This window comes from Hyperolius riggenbachi, chromosome 3 (assembly GCF_040937935.1).
Source record: "Hyperolius riggenbachi isolate aHypRig1 chromosome 3, aHypRig1.pri, whole genome shotgun sequence".
Classification (NCBI taxonomy): domain Eukaryota; kingdom Metazoa; phylum Chordata; class Amphibia; order Anura; family Hyperoliidae; genus Hyperolius; species Hyperolius riggenbachi.
The window spans coordinates 34,150,679-34,170,230 of record NC_090648.1 but is presented as its reverse complement, the minus strand read 5'-3'; the positions used below and the strand labels follow the sequence as shown (position 1 = coordinate 34,170,230).

The 19,552-nt window shown below is 46.0% G+C and overlaps 1 protein-coding gene across 1 annotated transcript in view; it reads right to left on the bottom strand.

Moving 5' to 3' along the window:
• The window catches only part of LOC137562015 (uncharacterized), a 109,940-nt gene that overhangs the window by 41,162 nt on the left and 49,226 nt on the right, over positions 1-19,552 (bottom strand). The window contains exons 7-8 of the mRNA XM_068273358.1: positions 15,661-15,903; positions 13,266-13,340 (exon numbers count right to left, since the gene is read on the bottom strand). Of these exons, the coding sequence (XP_068129459.1) occupies positions 13,266-13,340; positions 15,661-15,903 (318 nt within the window). The remainder of the gene's footprint in view (positions 1-13,265; positions 13,341-15,660; positions 15,904-19,552) is intronic.

Below are 19,552 nucleotides of genomic sequence, written 5' to 3'. Positions count from 1 at the left end.
TCAGTGGCGTAGCTAAGAAGCCGTGGGCCCCAGTGCAAGTTTAGCATTGGGGCCCCCCAAGCATGCTATAGATAACAATTGATACAACACAACAAAACCAATCAAGGACAACCACAGAGTCAGAGGTGCAAGAAGGAGATGGGGACTCATGTGTTAATGATCACTGCTATTCAAATAACTATAGAAGTGAATGTTATCAGCACATGACAAATAAAGAGCTAATACTGTGTTTGAGGGGTGGGCCACTCAGGGCCCCTCTAGCCCAGGGGCCCCAATGCGGTTGCAACCCTTTGTACCCCCTATTGCTACGCCACTGGAATTACATGGTAAATATCAGTCATTTCTTCTTTATTGAACTGCCACCCCACCCCAATGTGTCCCACTCCTCTATCCCTAGACCTCTTTGGCAGGACCGTCTTCCCAGTGTGCTCTTCCCCGCCACCATACGGACTCAGTGCATTGTCTTCTATATTCATCTCTATCTTTCAATATGCTCAGAATTGTTTTTTTTCACTATGTTGTGCTGTTTAATGCTGTAATATCCCTGTGTTATATTGCTTGATGTTGTATTGTCTCCCGTATCTGTTGTGCCGATAGGCGTCGGCAGGTCTTAAGTGGTTTTTCATGGAAACCTTTCCATGTCAGTTCACGGAGGGTGTCTCGGTGAACAGCCGGAGAGCCTCCGATCGCGGCTCGCCGGCAAAATGTAAACACGCGGGGAAGAAATCCCCGCTGTTTACATCATACGGCGCTGCTGCACAGCACCGCCGTAAGGCAGATCGGCGATCCCCGGCCTCTGATTGGCCGGGGATCGCCGGCATATGATAGGATGAAGCCTATCCTACAATGCCATCCTACGCAGCCCATGGAAGGAGAGGGAGGGAGCGCCGAAAACGCTGCGGAGGGGGCTTTGAAGAGCCCCCCCGAAAGCGCAGAAAGCCAGCGGCGATCAGACCCCCCAGCAGGACATCCCCCTAGTGGGGAAAAAAGGGGGTAAGTCTGATCACCCTGGCATAATCCTGATCTGTGCTGCGGGCTGGAGAGTCCACGCAGCACAGATCAGGCAAAACACCGCTGGTCCTTAAGTGGTTAATATGTTAGGGCTTTATTATCAATAACATTTAAGGATAATAATAACAGACAGTTTTTGCATAGTACAGAATGCAGAGACTGGCTACTAAGTATAGCATAGCATCACCTAGTGGCTGAAGGGTGCAGCACCACAGTATGAAATAATACTCCGTCTAGCACTTGCCCCCTTCTGTATGGGGAGCCATGTAGGAGCAGGTATCAGTGGCCTTTGGGAATGGGTGGAGGATGTATGTGTGGGGGAGGGGAAAGGGAATAAAGCAGAATTTATGCTAACTGTACTTTACAATTTACTTATCCGTTCATTTAGGAATAACCTGTTGATGATGGCCATGTTCCCCGCATAGCTCTGATTGTGAACTTATGGCACGCCCAGGGGTGTAACTAGAGGACAGCTGCCCCTACAATCATAGGGAGGGGAGCCCAGAACTGTGGGGGACCCCAACTACTAACCTTCCCTTCCTCCGATTCAGGGGACTACACTTCACAACAGGTGTTTCTCTGGCTACACTGGTTATGGGTGTAAAGATTATGATGGTCACACTTGTTTTATGACCCTTGTGAGATGGGCCCCCAGGCTGTGAAGGGCACCAGGGGGGGCAAGGGAAGGGTGTGACCATGGGGGGGGGGGGCCCAACAAAGTTTTGCTATAGGGACCCATGAATTGTAGTTACGCCACTGGGCATTGGTGTCAAAGGGGGCTCTCAGAGCTCTATCTGTTGTCACACGCACAATCCCCCCCAGCCAGTGGTGTAGGGATCCGCCGAAAGGGACTCTACAGTAGAGTAGCAAGGGGAGTGCAGGAGAAAAGTGACATATCTCGTTGGGCTCCACGTCGCTCTACTTTCCTACTAGGCATCCTCAGCTCCATAAACAGAAAAGAGAGGAGGAGCGCTCCACAGTGTAAAAGCCTGGATAGGTATGTCACTTCTTTCCTGCACTCCGCTTGCTACTCTGCATATGGGAGAAGGGGGGGGGGGGGGGAGGAAACATCCATTACATTCTGGCTACCTAACTGAGGGCCCCTCTTGATACCTATACTCAGGGGCATAACAATAGGGGATGCGACCCCTGCCCCTGCAGGGGGGCCCGCTCAGGGCCTTTTTGGGGGGCAGGAGGGGTCGCAGCATAAGAGGAGAGCGTGGCCGCACATCGGTGGGGAGGGGGGACATTCCTCTCCTCTCAGCGCTCCCCTCCTGCAATCAATAGTGGCAGTGGGCGGGCAGCGGCGGCAGGTTGAACACATACCTCATTCATGCCGAAGGTTCAGATCACTAAGTGCTTCATGTTACTTCATGTTATGTTACTTCCTGTGTAAACAGGAAGTAGCATGAAGCTCATAGAGATCGGAGACCTCCGGTTAGGAGGAGGTACAGTATGTGTTCAGCCTGCCGCTGCCCGTCCGCTGCCCCTATTGATTGCAGGAGGGGCGTGCTGAGAGGAGATCCTGAGGTGGGGGGGATATCCCCCCTCCCCACCGATGTGCGGCCACGCTCTCCTCCTATGCTGCAACCACTCCAGCCCCCCAAAAAGGCCCTGAGGGGGGGGGGGCCCTAAGGGGGGGCCCGGGTTTTTGTTTTGCAGGGGGGCCCAGGGATTTTTAGTTACGCCCCTGCCTATACTGGAGGCTATTTCTGGCAACATACACGGGTAGGTGGTGTATATGTTACAGCCAGAACCCGAAGTTTGGCCACTTCATGTTGTGGCTGGCCACTTCGGGTTCTGGCCGGTTAATGTGCGAAGTGGCCGTGGCGCTGCGGCCAATGTCCGAAATAAGCCGAATTCTGGCGGCTCCGATCATTTTCCCTGGCGCTGGCTCTGCCCCCCCGGCTTTTAGTCAGACGGAGACACACGAGTCCCCCCCTCCCCCGAGCCGTTCGTGGCTGCAGGAAAGCGGAGCAGGGGAGCACTGCAGACATTGCTTCTGTTAATTCGAATTCCTGCTTTCCTGCCTCTGCCTTCCTGCAGCCACGAACGACTCTGGGGGGACGCATGTGTCCCCCAGCTGTCAGAAGCCGATAGCAGGGAGGCGGGGCCGGAGCCAGCGCTGGGGAAAATGATCTGAGCCACCAGGATTCGACTCATTTTGTACATTGGCCGCAGCGCCGCGGCCACTTCGTACATTGACCGGCCAGAACTCGAAGTGGCCAGCCACAACACGAAGTGGCCAAACTTCGGGTTCTGGCCGTAACATATATAACTGAAAGTATTTTTTAGACTAATCCTATACAATAAAATGCAAGTGTCCCTGCATCATCAACTGAATGTTTGTGTGTCCCTGGCTTTTTAGTACTGAGCATGTGCGCAGCCAGGGCAGTTAGGACACAGGGCCGCATCTGACAGTTTGCTGTCTGTGCTTCACAGAGGTTCTCATTGCATTGTGGGAAATAACAGCTTTTTCCAACTGCCAAGCAAGCAGCTCCCTGTGTGCATATACTTCAGACAGTGGTGGGGAACAAGCAAGCGGGATGCGTATGTGCGCGCATTGGGGGGGGGGGGGGGGGGGTAGCGGCTGTGACCTAGCGCCCGTTTTTTAATGTAATGCCTTTTTACTAGTAATATATAAATATCCTTATCACAGTAGTCCGTCGTCACATTACTTTTGGGCGTCTGTATTTGTATTTAGTACAGTAGGTGTACCACTTAACCCTGCCTAGGCTGCCAGCTGCATCTAGTGCCGATCGTAAACCTCTTCATCTTGTGTTTGTATTTAGAAGGATAACGCATTCTTGAGAAACCACAAAGATATGTTGCAGTCTCATAATGATTTAATTTTATTTACAGAGACACTGAAGTGAACTAAAAATTATGATATAATGATTTGTATGTGTAGCACAGCTAAGAAATAAAACATTAGGAGCAGAGACATGAGTCTAATATTGTTTCCAGTACAGGAAGAGTTAATAAACTCCAGTTGTTATCTATGCAAAAGAGCCATTGAGCTCCACCTTTCAAAGTCGCAGAGAGCTCTGTCTTCTGAAGCTTATTATCTCAAGTGTCATTCACTGTATTGTTTTTTTTTCTGCAGAGGACAGTTCAAAAGTTCACTAGCCTGCTCTGTGAAATCATTTAGAACGCTGAGTAGTGTGTAAACTGCAAATATTAGAGAATGATGCAATGTTATAAAAAACACTATATAACTGAAAATAAAAATAAGAGAATATTTTGTTTGCTACTAATCTTCTAGTAATTATCCGTGCTACACAACCAATTCATTCTATCATATTTTTTTTTCGCTTCTGTGTCTCTTTAAATGTAAACAACATTTATTAAAATCAATGAAGGCTTGACATATATAGATAGCCAGTTATCATATGAAGGTCACACATTAATAATTTTTTGCTTAAACCAGCAGGGACAGCCATACTATGCCAGTAAAAAAAACAACACATATATAATTAGACAACTACTTGTTTTACTTACATAACATATGTATGGTACTGTCCACGTTTTTTATTTCAGTGAATTTTATGTAGTATATAAAGAGAATTCTGTTCCTGGCATTTGCCATCTTGGATTCCCTCTGAATGAATCTAATACTGATGTAATTTCCTCCCTTATTTTTTCCTCCTAGAATCTTCTCTGTCATAGCTAGCTTTTTTTGTAAACATGTGAGCACAGCAAGATCAGATTTCAGCCTTTTGTCACACTGAATTGCCCTCAGCCAATCAGTGAGGAGCAGGAAGATGGGAGGGGAGATGACAAGCTTCCTTCTTGCTGGCAATGTACCAAATAGAGCCAGTCTGACTGTGATAAGATTTATTACAGCAAAAACATTTCTGATTAGATTGGGATGCTTGCAATTCAGGGTCAGGATGTAGACTACATAATAAACACCCATACTGGGAGTCCCTCTTACTTCCTATTCTGGGGGGCTACCTACACTGGGGGGGGGGGGGCACATCTGGCTACCTATACCGATGGCCTCTCTTGCTTCCCATACTGTTTGGGGGGCACATCTAGATACCTATATTGGGAGTTCGCTTCCCTGGTTACCTATACTGGGGGTCCTTCTTTCTACCTCTGGGGGGATAATCTGGCTACCTGTACTGGGAAACTACCTATGGTGGGGCCCCTTTCCCACAGATACTGGGGACTACTTATATGGGGGGGAGGGCACATCTTACTACCTGTACTGAAGACCCCTTAGGTTTACCTATGCTGGGGGCTTACCTTACACTTAAGCTACCTAAGGCTTCCTAATACTTGGGGGATACCTCTGAGTATTTGCTGTGTTGGCACTCTATGATACAGTGGGATGCAAAAGTTTGGGCAACCTTGTTAATCCAATAAAATTCATTTCACATTTCAAATATCACTGTGTGTGTCTCCTATATGATATACTAGCTGGACGCCCGGCGTTGCCCGGGTATGTATTTGGCTAGTGTTGGCTCTGCCCACTTTCCCTAACCCTAACACACAATTACTTAATGACCAAGTATGTGAGCTTTGCGGTCTTTGGCATCAATAATTTGCAATGATATAAAATTAATCTGATTGGATGTGGCTCCACCCCTTTTCTGAATTTGAACCCCAATCACCCAATGGCCAATTAACAGTGCAAGAATGGCAGCAATTAAATATTCCCCTTAAAAATCAATAGGTGGATTTTGATTGGCTTTTATAGGCTCCACCCACTTTTCTGAATATTAATCCCAGTCACCCAACTGTGACCAACTGTGCAAAGTTTGAGAACCCTACCATTAACAGTGTAAGAATGGCTGCAGTTTACATTTGCGCAATGAAATTTGTATTTTTCTCCACCCACTTATTTCCTAACATTGTTCAGGTATGTATTTGGCTGGTGTTGGCTCCGCCTACTATTTCTAACCCTAACACACAATTACTCAATAACCAAGTTTGTGAGCTTTGCAGTCTTTGGCATCAATAATTTGCATTGAGATTAAACAAATCTGATTGGCTGTTTGTGGCTCCACCCCTGTGTCTGAATTTGAACCCCAGTCACCCAATGACCAATTGTACCAGGTTTAAGGCTTGTGCCATTAACAGTGCAAGAATGGTAGCAATTACATATTCCCCCTGAAAATCAATACGTGAATTTTGATTGGCTTTTGTAGGCTCCACCCACTTCTCTGAATATTAATCCCAGTCACCCAGTGACCAATTGTGCAAAGTTTGAGAACCCTACCATTAAAAGTGTAAGAATCGCTGCAGTTTACATTTTCTCAGTGAAATTTGCATTTGTCTCCGCCTACTGATGACCCGGCATTGCCCGATTATGTATTTTGCAGGTGCTGGCTGCGCCCACTTTTCCTAACCCTAACACACAATTAATCAATTACTCAATGACCAAGTTTGTGAGCTTTGCGGTCTTTGGCATCAATAACCTGCATTAAAATGAAACAAATCATATTGGCTGTTTGTGGCACCACCCCCTTTTATAAATTTAAACCCTAGTCACCCAATGATGAACTGTACCAGGTTTGAGGCTTGTGCCATTAACAGTGCAAGAATGGCAGCAATTAAATATTCCCCTGAAAAATCAATAGGTAATTTTTGATTGCCGTTTGTAGGCTCCACCCACTTTTCTGAATATTAACCCTAGTCACCCAGTAACCAACTGTGCAAAGTTTGAGAACCCTACCATTAACAGTGCAAGAATGCCTGCTGTTTACATTTTCCCAGTAAAATTTGTATTTGTCTCCACCCACTTATGACCCGGCGTTGCCCGCTTATGTATTTGGCTGGTGTTGGCTGTGCCCACTTTTCTAACCCTTACACACAATGAATCAATTACTCAATTACGTTTGTGAGCTTTGCAGTGTTTGGCATCAATAATTTGCATTGGAATGAAACAAATCTAACTGGCTGTTTGTGGCTCCACCCCCTTTCTGAAATTGAACCCTAGTCACCCAATGATCAACTGTACCAGGTTTGAGGCTTGTGCCATTAACAGTGCAAGAATGGCAGCAATGTAAATATTCCCCTTGAAAATCAATAGGTTAATTTTGATTGGCTTTTATAGACTCCACCCACCTTTCTGAATATTAATCCAAGTCACCCAGCGACCAACTGTGCAAAGTTTGAGAACCCTACCATTAACAGTGTAAGAATGGCTGCAGTTTACATTTTCCAGTGAAATTTGCATTTGTCTCCACCCCTTTTTGGTTATGGGAATAAAAAGTATCCTATACTTTATTCCAGGTAATGTACTATGTGTGTGCCAAATTTCATTCAAATCCGTTCAGCCATTTTTGCGTGATCGAGTAACAAACATCCAAACATCTAAACATCCAAACATCCGAACTTTCCCATTTATTATATTAGTAGGATTTAACTGACATTTTTAATCATAACAACCAACGATTTATACAGGAAAATCATGACGATTAACAAGGTTGCCCAAACTTTCGCATCCCACTGTAAATAAGTGGGTTTTGGGTTGCAGTTTGGGCAATTGGCCTCTAAAAAGTGCCCCCGTGCTGCTAAAACATTCTGTATTCTTCTAGATACAGGTATGTACAAAAGCAAGAACCCAACTTAGGTAACATCGGTTGTCCATTTTGCCTACTTATTGGGGGTAGTTTTTGTACCTGGAGTACTCCTTTAAATTACACTAACAGTGACCAGAAAAGTTGGCTTTTTGAGTTACACAAATGATAGGTAATGTTTGATAAGAGGGTGATGGAACCAGTCGGTTTTCCACGGAAGTCACACTTCTGCTTTCGAGTCTTTGTAGTTATTTCTGCGTGACATTACGCAATGTTTCCTGTCATACAGCTTGCCCATTTATTACCAGCGCATGTCATGTGCTCAATCCAATTCTGTCTTAATTTACGGTTCCGCTTTCCTCCAGTGTGTCCAGTCATGTTGTGATTCAATTTCCTGCTGAAATTAGTCTAGTCTATTGATCATCCTATTAGAGTAGCGTTCTTTGCCGTGTCATTTCAATAACTTCAATAAAAGAATGTCTCTCTTTGCCGTGTAATTTCAGTAATAGGGCTGAAAACTGTCCAAAGGATGTACCAGGGGAACTGTATACCAAACCTTAGGTCTATTAGGGGACTACATAGCCCTATAAGGGTACTAAAACATAATCTCCTTTATTATTAAAAGTAATACTGTATGTGTGTATACCAATCAAACCAGGAGAAAGAGAGACTGGGAGGGTCCTTGTTTATCCCCCTCCCCCCACTCCAAACAGTGTTTCATGGAGGGGAGGGGGGGTGTAACTGTCTCCCAGGTCCCTTTAAAGAGAATCTGTACTGTGTATTGCTGCTCCCCGCTGCTTTCTTGGTGATAAAATCACTGTTTTATTCATTGTTTTTGTAAACAATGAAGATGCCCGCCAAACAGGAAATACATCATCAGAGCAGGTGCCTGTTTGCAGTGGCTCCTCTCAAGCCTGACTTGACTGCTGGAATGTTACTCCCAGTGTTGCCTTGGCTGCTTGTCTGAGCTCTGCACTGATCTCTCTGCACTCACGGCTGTTCACAAGGTCACAGCTCGGTGAGCCTCAGACAGGCTGGTTGTGAATAGAGACCTTGCCTGTGACTCATACACACAGCGGAGCAGAGGGGGGCGTGCATAACTTCTCCCTGTCACAGCAGAGGCAGCACATTCCTCCCTGTGTCGAAAAAAAGCTTGACAAAGAAAAGAAGATTAGATATATTACAGAGATATATATTACAGAGACAGTGCAACTAGAAAAGGTTGCAGTAAGCCAGACCACATTAGAACAGGTATAGGAACTTATAGGATAGAATAAATAAGGCTGAACATTTTGTTACACAGTCTCTTTAAGGATACCTCGCACTTTAAAACATACAAAATCTCGCCGGTCGGCTGGTTTGTGGTGCAGTGATCGATCAGGGAACTCTAGGTCGTATCTCCACTCACCACAACAAAGTAAAGCCAAACCACTGGCTAGCTGGTCAGTCAGGGTGGTGTGGAGGAACTAGACCTTATTAGTGCTCATACATATATACAGTGACCAAAAAAACATGAAACCAATTATATTCCTGGTTTCGTTTACAAACTACTACAGTAATAAAAAATTATGGAAGTCAAACATTTCAGAGGAACCAAAAGTCAATCTCACGTTTACTGAGGAAGTCAAATGCATAGACACACTTCCTGTGCCCCTGAACACTGTTTACAGATTTCATGTCCATAGGTAAATAAAAAAGACAGCAGGCAAGTTCTTATCACTTATGATATCTGTATGTGCATTTTTATTGAGCACATGTTTGATACAGGTTTGCTTTTAATCTGGATCTTGGAGGAAAAGGACTGTAATCAGAGGAGTACGGATAAAAATATGTAGTTTATAAATTCTTTCTTTTTCTATTCCATCTGACTTAAAGTGAACCTAAATCAAACTGAAAAAAAGAGTTTCACTTACCTGGGGCTGCTACCACCCCCTGCAGACGTCCTGTGCCTGCACCGTCCTGGAACGTTCCTCCAGTCCCCCGCCACGGCTAAGTTTCAGTTTCCATCGACTGGCCATTCAATGGCCACTGCGCCTGCATAGCCCTGGCCACGCACGCCTTCGTGTTGCCGGAAGCTCCCTGCACAGGCGCAGTATGAGATTTCTGAGTACTGCGCCTGCGCAGGACACTCCCGGCGATGCAAGGATGCGCGTGGCCAGGGCTGCGCAGTGACCATTGACTGGCCAGGCGGTGGAAACCAAAACTTAGCTGCGGCGGGGGACCAGAGGATCGTTCCAGGATGGTGCGGGCACAGGACGTCTGCAGGAGGCTGGTAGAAGCCCCAGGTAAGTGAAACTCTTTTTTTCAGTTTAATTTAGGTTCACTTTAAAGAGAACCAGAGGTGGCATAGAATAAGAAAGAAAATAGATACTTCCCTAAGAGGGAAGCCTCTGGATTCCACTTCCTATTTCAGACCACCGCCACTGCCTGGGTCACTCTTGAAGTTCGCGCCTGCGCTCTACTTCATGCACAAGCGTGGCCATATTGCGCAAGCGTGAGTATGGCCGTGCCTTTGCACTAACCTGTAGCTGCTTGTATATGAGCGTCTTTGACGTTATGCGCAGGCATGGACATATTCGCGCAGACACAGTACGGCTGCACTTTTACCCAGTGCAGCCATGTGAACATATCCAACAAGCTTTTGTCTGATATGTTCTGGCTGTCCACGCATGGCAGCAGTGGTCACCACGAGGACAGGGGCGTAACAATAGACCCTGCAAGGGATGTAGCCGCAGGGGGGCCCAAAAGCCACAGGGGCCCTGTCCTCAGAGACTGACAACTAAGGCAAGGAGAGAAAAAACTTTCTACACTCTGCTTAATTGTTCCAATGACTGCATCTGCTCAGCCACTGATAAGGAATCATACAAAGTTTTGTAGACACAGATTTGTAGACTGTCCCTATTCAGTGTGCAGGGGAAAGGTTTGCAGGGGGGCCCAGTAATTTCTAGTTACGCCCACGAACATGGGAAACCTCTACAGGATCCAGAGGCTTCCCTTTTCTTAGGTAAGTATCTCATTTTTTTTATACCACCTCAGGAACAGGTTAATGTGGCCACACACGATAAAACAATGTTTGCTTAAAGGATACATTCGGCAAATAAAAAAAAGAAAAGTTCCATTCTGGGGTTCTTCCAGCCCCTAGAAGTCTTTTAGGTCCCATGGCGCAGTTCCCCTCTGAGCCAGACCTCTGCTCTCCCCTCCGTAAGATTGCGTCCTGTGGCCGGGTCAAGACCTTCTGCGCATGCGCGGGCGTGAGGCGTGCCTTCGGGGCTGGTTCTAGACTTTTTGCTGCCTGAAGCAAACATGTCAGTATGTACCCCCCCCCCCCGATTTGGAATGATCACCCGACAATTTACTCTGCTGCATTTAATGTTCTCACATGACATGCTGCAGCTCAATACAATAGCACACTGGCTGGAGGTGAGTCTCTGACAAACTGCTCACCCTCAGCCACTCCATTCCTCCTCAGTCAGCACAGCAGTGCCACCTCCTCCATTCTGCTGTACAAGTCACATGATACACTGCTGCTCTCCTGTCTCCCCCCTCCTCACTCACTGTCAGACTCCTCACACAGCACAACAAGCTGCTTTTCCCCAATGATGACCTGTTCACCTCACTCTCCTCTCGCCTCCTACTCTGACTGCATGCTGTTAGTGTAAACACAGTACAAACATGCTGCCCCTTTAAACCATGCGCCTGATGCAAATGTTTCACCTTGCTTCATGAGAGAACCGGCCCTGCATGCCTTAGAGAGGATTGAACTGCGCAAGCATAGAGTACTCCCGCTGCCAGGAGCACGATCACTAGAGGCGTGCCCGTGCAAGAGATCCTGACCCAGCCGTGGGTTACGATTTTATGGAGGGGAAAGCGGAGGCCTGGCTCATGGCAGAACCACGCGGTGGGCGAGAGCTGTAATCACAGCGCAGGAGATTCTGGCGCACACTGAGTAACTTCGGCGCTGTCAGAAGGCGAAGCAGAAGTTACATTTTAAAACGCTATAATTCGGCCGCCAGCAGTAGCTGGCAGCCAAATTACATCATTCTGCACCATCCACAAGGACCTGGAGGGGGAATAGTATTTAACGCCGCTGGGACTTGTGCAGGAGCAAGATAAGCCGTATACCGGCTGTATCCTGCGCCCCAGTCTCCCTGCAGCGATTACATATGTACGCCGCTGTGGGACCTTACAGATTTTTAGGGTCTGGAAGAAGCTCCAGGTGAGTAAAACTTTATTTTTTAATTTGCCGGATATATATAGTCTATAAATCAAGAATTTTACCATCTATCCTACGCCTTTCAATCTTCTGAAAAATTGTACAGAAGTTTACGCCACTCCCAATTAAGTTTTATATATATAAAAAAAAGGGGGGGGAAATTCTCGACCAAAAAAGAAAAAAAGCATTCGATTTTTCTGTACAACTGATCGTTTTTATCGAATTGCTGTTAAATCAGATGCTTATATTGTATCGTGTGTGGCTACCTAGAGGTGTGGGTTAGCACCTTATGATCTTTAGTTCACCTCAGTGAGCAGAATGTGTTATGATGAGTTATGCTAACGATGAAAGTCACTTCTGATTTCTGCAGTGGAGACACCTCCTCCCCATGTGACAAGTCCCAGCCAATGACAGCTAAGAGGACGCTTGGAGTCCATGCCATTCTTTGCCATGTTAGCTCACTAATCACACAATCAAAAACTGTGCAGCTGATGTGTGATTTCTGAAGGATTTACTGAAGGGGAATGATGGAGAAAAGTGGTGGAGTTACAGAACATTCCATTCAAGCATCCAATCAGGAGCATGAGACTTCTAGTCCCGCCCCACAGAGTTTACCTTTCTCTCCAACGGCTGGGGTGCTTCATGTCAAGAGACTGCTAGCCCCGCCCACAGAGTTTACCATTCTCTCCAACGGCTGGGGTGCTTCATGTCATGTGGCTGCATCTTTCAGCTTTTTTTTTTCGGGGGGGGGGCTACTTTTGCCCTGGGGCCCCATTGCACCTGTAACCGGCCCTTGTGAGCTGTAGAGGATGGATACACATCAATGGAGACCGGAGGAGCCATATATATTTTTTTTTTGGGGGGGGGGGGAGAAGTACTAAACCACCAGGGATGCTATAGTGGAAGGAGAGCACGAGACCCCCAGGGAAGCCAAGTGCTAGAGGGAGAGGGACCACTAGACACCAGGGAACTGTATAGAGGAGGGAGGGAGGACCACTAGACACCGGGGAACTGTATAAGGGAGGGAGGTAGACCATTAGACATTGAGGTCTGACCGCCGGCCAAGGCCATTATTGTCCTCCTTACCCCTTCTTCTTTTCCGGTTGATGCCCCACCCCTCCTCCGCCCCCCATAGCAACAGGATGTGTTGCTAGACTGCAGGCTAGAAATGCATCTGTACAGAACTCCGCCCTGATCCCTGCAGGTGGCAGGACTTGTGCATGTGTACACACTTGTAGGCTTGTCAGTAGTTAAAGGAGTGATTTGGCAACTCTGCTAGCCAGGTTCTCTTCCCCTTCAGTAGATCCCTCCATTATCCCAGGACGGGGCTCTAAGTTACTGGATAGCCAAAGGCGTGGCAGCAAGATTGCCAGCCCCCTTTATAGGAGGAGCATTATAGAAAGTCAAAGAGTGATTCAAAGGACCCTTTACTAGTTCACTGCGTCCTCCCCCTTTACAAGAGATCCTGTTAGTGCTTTGTATTGGATTCAGTGCTTCAGGCCGTCACTCACTCTTTTCTCTATTTCCTCTCCCATTTTAGCAGCGAAAGCAGACACGCCCATCGTAAGCCTAATATGAAATTTCAGCTAAGGGAGTGGGAGACAGTGAGCATATCATATAAACAAGGATTATAGGCGACTGGCCTTTGTTTGATAACAAGTTTAGCTATTAAATTGCTGAATATATAGATATATTTATATGTGTTCGGATTAAATGGTGGCTTCCATGCTCACACTGTTAGTGTACTTATACTCGCGTGCGGTTAAAGCCTAGCTTACCCCAAAACTGAACAAGGCAATTATTCTAAGCCATCTGGCGAGTTTCCTGTTAGCAGACTGAGGTCTAACAGCCACTCCCCACCTACTTCCTGTGAAATACATGTTCCGCCTCCTCAGGGACACATGGGGCTTGATTCACAAAGCAGTGCTAACAGTTAGCACGCTGGTGAAAAGCCCTTTATCACGCCTAAACTCAGTTTAGGCGTGATAAGTTTAGGTGTGATAAGTTTAGGTGTGATAAGTTTAGGCGTGATAAGTTTAGGCGTGATAAGTTTAGGGGCCTGATTCACAAAGCGATGCTAACAGTTAGCACGCTGGTGAAAAGCCCTTTATCACGCCTAAACTCAGTTTAGGCATGATAAGTTTAGGTGTGATAAGTTTAGGCGTGATAAGTTTAGGCGTGATAACTATAGCACCAACTGGGTTAGCACCGCAGTGCACAGCTGATCAAAAGTTTTGCGCTAGCAAAGTTTGGTGCACTTCGCATAGAGTTTAATGGCGCTGCTTTGCGTGCGGGACTTTGCACGCGATCTAAATGTATCTAAACTTATCACGCCTAAACTTATCACACCTAAACTGGCTTTTCACCAGCGTGGTGCAATGGTTATCATGCCTAAAGTCTCTAACTGGGTTAGCACCGCTTTGTGAATCGAGCCCATGGTGTCTACTATAATGCAAGGATGCTGAGAAATGTAGCCTGACTACCCATTTTCCTGTTTTTCATAGTAACATACAGTTAACTGTTTCCAGGCTCCAGCACCATACAGTAATACAGTGAACAGGATAGGGGCTATAAAAAACTTTCCATGTTAGCTTGAGTCTATGTAGGCGTTAACTAAACCAAGGGTTTTGTCTATCTGCCGGAAATACCTCACAATCCTTGCAAGATCCTTTGTAATTAATGTATCTGGGTGACACTTATATGTGCAAACACATTATCTCTACCTCCTTCTGATTGTATGTTCTAACATTGTCAGTCACCAGGAATAACGTTGGATGAAGGCTTACAAGTTGAAAGCTTGCTGTTTGTTGTTGTTTTTTTTTTTAATTAGCCAATAAACAAGAGCTTGTATTTTATAGATAGGAATTTTTGAATCAGGATAATAATCCTGTCTGTAATATATAAGCTCTAGTCTAGGAATTACGCATACAATGTTTCTCTCCCCCCTCCTCTTGCTTGTAGAGTAGTGAGACATAGGCTACGAGCTGGAATGATTTGTCTGTGATCTGTCCACACAGGAGTAGCTTGCTAGCAAGTAAGGATTAAAGCATGCCAGCAAACTAGCCAAATACATCTGCTGGCAACTTTTCTTCAACAATAGCACCATCATTTGGACAATCTGCTTTGTTTGTGATGTTTACTTTTGGTTCCTATCATTGATGAACTATTTATCCTTAATTTTATCACCTGAGTTAGGCAAAAAATATCTAACGATCGCCAAACAAAAATCGATTTTGATCTCCCAAATGGGCCGCTGGCTTACGCTGCCAGTGCTTTCCTTATCACCGGATCGCTGTTAGAATTTGCCTTGTTGAATTTTGGGCAAAGCTGGGCTTTAAGTATACAGGGCACTAACACTTTAATGTTCGCATTGTACCATAAAGTCCATTATTTCACATTTTTCTCGAGCAGTTCCTACAAAAAGACTTTTTCCGGCTTGCATCCATTTGTCAGTGTGGTTTTTAAAACTGCTGACTTGTATTTTCAAAACATGTTTATCATTTTTTCATAGAGTTTAGAACGGGGATCTGTTGTTGACTTTGGCCTTGCATTACATATTCTCCTCCATCAGTTTCCTCTTTAGCTGCGCGCTGTGGGAACTGACGATTCTGTATTGCAACTTAGTGGTTTGTCCATTGTCCTCCCCCCCCCACACACACCCCCCTTACAAAAACTGGTAAACATTTTCAGTGCTGTGATAATCTCTCCATATATGGTGAGGCCTCAAGCCCTTTTCTTGTCTCTTATTCACAGTGCATTCTGGGTACTGGCTTCCTGAAGGACACGATTGGAGTATTGTAATTGACCTTTGGTACCTGGAGAGTGGGTTTGGGCTAACGGAATTCATGAAGAAATGGGAGATTGTTCCTTTTTTTCTCCAGGCTGGAAGGTGAGATCTCAGTGCACCTGGAAGAGCCCAAAGTAGGTGAGGATGGCATCTCCTCTCAAGATGGCCCTTGGGAGGGTGTGGATACGAAGGGAGGAGCCAGGGTTAAGGATGACGAGCCCGGAGACACTGCAGGTCTTTACCTTGGGGTCATGGATGCTGGCAGCAGTAGCAGAAAATTCTTGAAGGCAGCGAAATATCAGGTTGTTGTTGAGGAGGAGGTCCAACTTAATGTAGCTGCTGCGATCCTCATTGAAATGGACCTGTGGGGAAAGACATTATGACAACCTTTGATTCATAAGAGTCGATATTCATATGAGTCACTTATGATGTAGCACCATGTTGTTATTTTTTTTTTTCCCTCTGACCTTGGAGTCAAACTCATGACCTCATGCTTCCAAGTCAGGGGCAGTACCTCTGGACCACATCAGCTGACATAATAAGTTATTTTTTAATATTATTATCCTTTATTTATAAAATGCCAGCATATTATGCTTCACAATAACTTATTAAGTGGTGTAAATACAACATGGCACAATTAATCACAAAAACATAACAAGGATTGATGAACTTGTGCTGGGCATACACATATGCTGGGTTTTTGCCGCTCGATTCTCCCGTTCGATCGTTTCACCGCTCGATTCCGCAGCCAATTGTATTATCTTCAGCTCGTTTTTCTTATCTTTTTTCCATTCACTGCAATCCAGAATCGAGCGACGAAATCATCGGGCAGGAGATCGGACATGTCGGAAATGATCTATCGAGCTGGCTCAAAAATGAGCTGTGTATGCCTAGCATTATAACCATTCCTCATGCATAGCTACAAGATATCTCATGGGCTGCCCCATTAAAGGGCATTCTCTTCCCATAAGATGTTCCCTCGCCTTAAACCTGTTCAAATAGTCCCTCCAAAGCTACTTATCGATATATAGTCAACGAATAGTCAACTTAACCTTCACTTTGACTTACTAAGTATAACCTGTGTTCTCCCACCACCAAGTGTGGTGGGACAGGTCCTCTTCTCCATCTACTCTATCCTCTGTTTCATAATATCTTTCTTCCTCTATTTTGTAAGCAAGTGGAGCAGGGCCTTCTTCCTTTGCTACTGTAATCCGTGTCAGTTCATGTCTTAGACTGTAAGCATGATGGAAGAAATTATGGAGGAGATGATAGGAATAAGATGGAAGAATGGAGATGACTGTGAGGAGTTGGAAAAAAATGATGCAGGTGATGGGAGGAGTAGGTTGGAATGATGAAAGTGATGGTGAGAGGTTGGAAAGATGATGCAGGTGATGGCAGGAGTAAGATGGATGGAGTTGATGGTGAGGGGTTGGAAGAAATGATGTAGGAGTTGGGGAAGGCTTAAGATGGAATTATAAAGGTGATCGTGAGTAGTTAGAAGAAATGATGCAGGTGACGATAGGAGTACGATGGGATGATGGAGGTGATGGCAGGAGTAGGATGTAATGATGGATGAGATGGTAGGTGTAAGATAGGATGATGGAGATGATTGTGAGGGGCTGGAAGAAATTATGGAGGTGATGGTAGGAGTAAGATGGGATGATGGAGGTGATGGCAGGAGTAGGATGTAATGATGGATGAGATGGTAGGAGTACGATGGGATGATGGAGATGATTGTGAGGGGTTGGAAGAAATGATGCAGGTGATGGTAGGAGTAGGATGGAATGATAGAATAGATGGTAGGAGTATGATGTGGTGATGGAAGTGATGGCCAGGGGTGAGAGGAAATGATGCAGGTGATGGTAGGATTAAGATGGAATGATGGAGGTGATGGTGAGGGGTTGGAAGAAATTATGCAGGTGATGGTAGGTGTTAGATCGGATGATTGTGAGGGGATGGAAGAAATGGTGCAGGTGATAGGAGTAAGATGGAATGATGGAGATGATGGTGAGGGGTTGGAAGAAATGATGCATATGATGGTAGAAGTAAGATGGAATGATGGAGATGATGGTGAGGGGCTGGAAGAAATTATGGAGGTGATGGTAGGAGTACGATGGAATGATGGAGGTGATGGTGAGGGGCTGGAAGAAAAGATGCAGGTGATGGTAGGAGTACGATAGGATGATGGAGATGATTGGGAGGGGTTATAGGAAATGATGCAGGTGATGGTAGGAGTAGGATGGAATGATGGAGGTGATGATAGGAGTAAGATAGATTGGTGATGGAGGTGATGGTAAGAGTTTGGAAGAAATGATGCAGATGATGGTAGGCATTAGATAGGATGATGGTCAGGGGTTGGAATAAATATTGCAGATGATGGTAGACATTAGATAGGATGATGGAGATGAAGGTCAGGGGTTGGAAGAAATGGTGCAGATGGTGGTAGAAGTAAGATGGAATTATAGAGGTGATGGTGAGGGGTTGGAAGAGAAATGATAAAGGAGATGGCAGGAATACGACGGGGTGATGGTGAGAGTTTGGAAATGCAGGAGATAGTAGGTGTAAGATGGAATGATGGTAGGAGTAGGATGGAATGATGGAGGAGATGGTAGGAGTAGGATGGAATGATAGAGAAGATGGTAGGAGTATGATGGAGTGATGGTGAGAGTTTGGAAATGCAGGAGATAGTAGGTGTTAGATGGAATGATGGTAGGATGAAATGATGCAGGAGATGGCAGGAGTAGGATGGAATGATGGAAGTGATGGCAGGAGTAGGATGGAATGATGGAGGAGATGGTCAGGGGTTGGAAGAAATGATGCAGGTGATGGTAGGAGCAGGATGGAATGATAGAGGAGATGGTAGGAGTAGGATGGAATGATGGAGGTGATGGTCAGGGGTTGGAAGAAATTATGCATGTGATGGTAGGAGTAGAATGGAATGATGGAGGTGGTGGTGAGGGGTTAGAAGAAATGATGCAGATGGTTGTAGAATTAAGATGGAATTATAGAGGTGATGGTGAGGGGTTGGAAGAGAAATAATAGAGGAGATTGTAGGAGTATGATGGGGTGATGGTGAGAATTTGGAAGAAATGATGTAGGAGATGGTAGGTGTAAGATGGAATGATGGTAGGAGTAGAATGAAATGATGGAGGTGATGGCAGGAGTAGGATGGAATGATGGAGGAGATGATAGGAGTAGGATGGAATAATGGAAGTGATGGTGTGAGGAAACGCGGAAAGCCGCCGCGTGTGCCAAGAGCTGGGCGGCTGACTCCGCGTCCTACGCGGCGGTTGCTCGCGTCTGGGTGTGTGGTGGAACGCAGAAAAGCCGCCGCATGTCCTGACAGCAAAGCGGCTGTATGCATGCAGCAGCGTGTGCTTGGTGTGGCTGGGTCTGTTAGTGCACTTAGGCAGATGGAGAGCTATGCACGCGCGGGCCTGAATCCAGGACCTTTATACTAGCAGGGGAAGTGTCAGCTGATCAGGAAGGTCAGCTGATTCCTGCAGGACTCATGATTGGCTGAATGGTTCGGGCGGGGCGGCAGTGTCCAGCAACTATATATTCTGCTGCTTGGTCAGTTGCTGGTTGCCTGTCGTTGCAATCACTTCGTGGTAGCACGCAGACCCTTAGTCAGATCCGAAAGTGTGCCGGGACCAGCTGGAGCTGTAATCCTACACTTAGCTAGATTCTGTTGATAGCTTAAAGTACTAGTTTGATTGTGATTATCTGTTATGACTTCCTGCCTGTCTGACTACTCTCCTGATATCTGACTCTGTACCTTGCCTTTCTGATACTCCGTTGCCAACCTCCGCTTGCCCCTGATTCTGCCTCTGTCTTCTGATCCTGTACTTTGTTTGTCTGTGAGTTGCCGACCTGGCCTTCCCGACCCTGAGAACTATCTCTATCACTAGGAGATAGTTCATGCCTTGTATGTGCTGGGCACCTGCTCCACAGGGCCAGTTCTGTATGTGCTGGGCACCTGCTCCACAGGGCCAGCTCTGTATTTGCTGG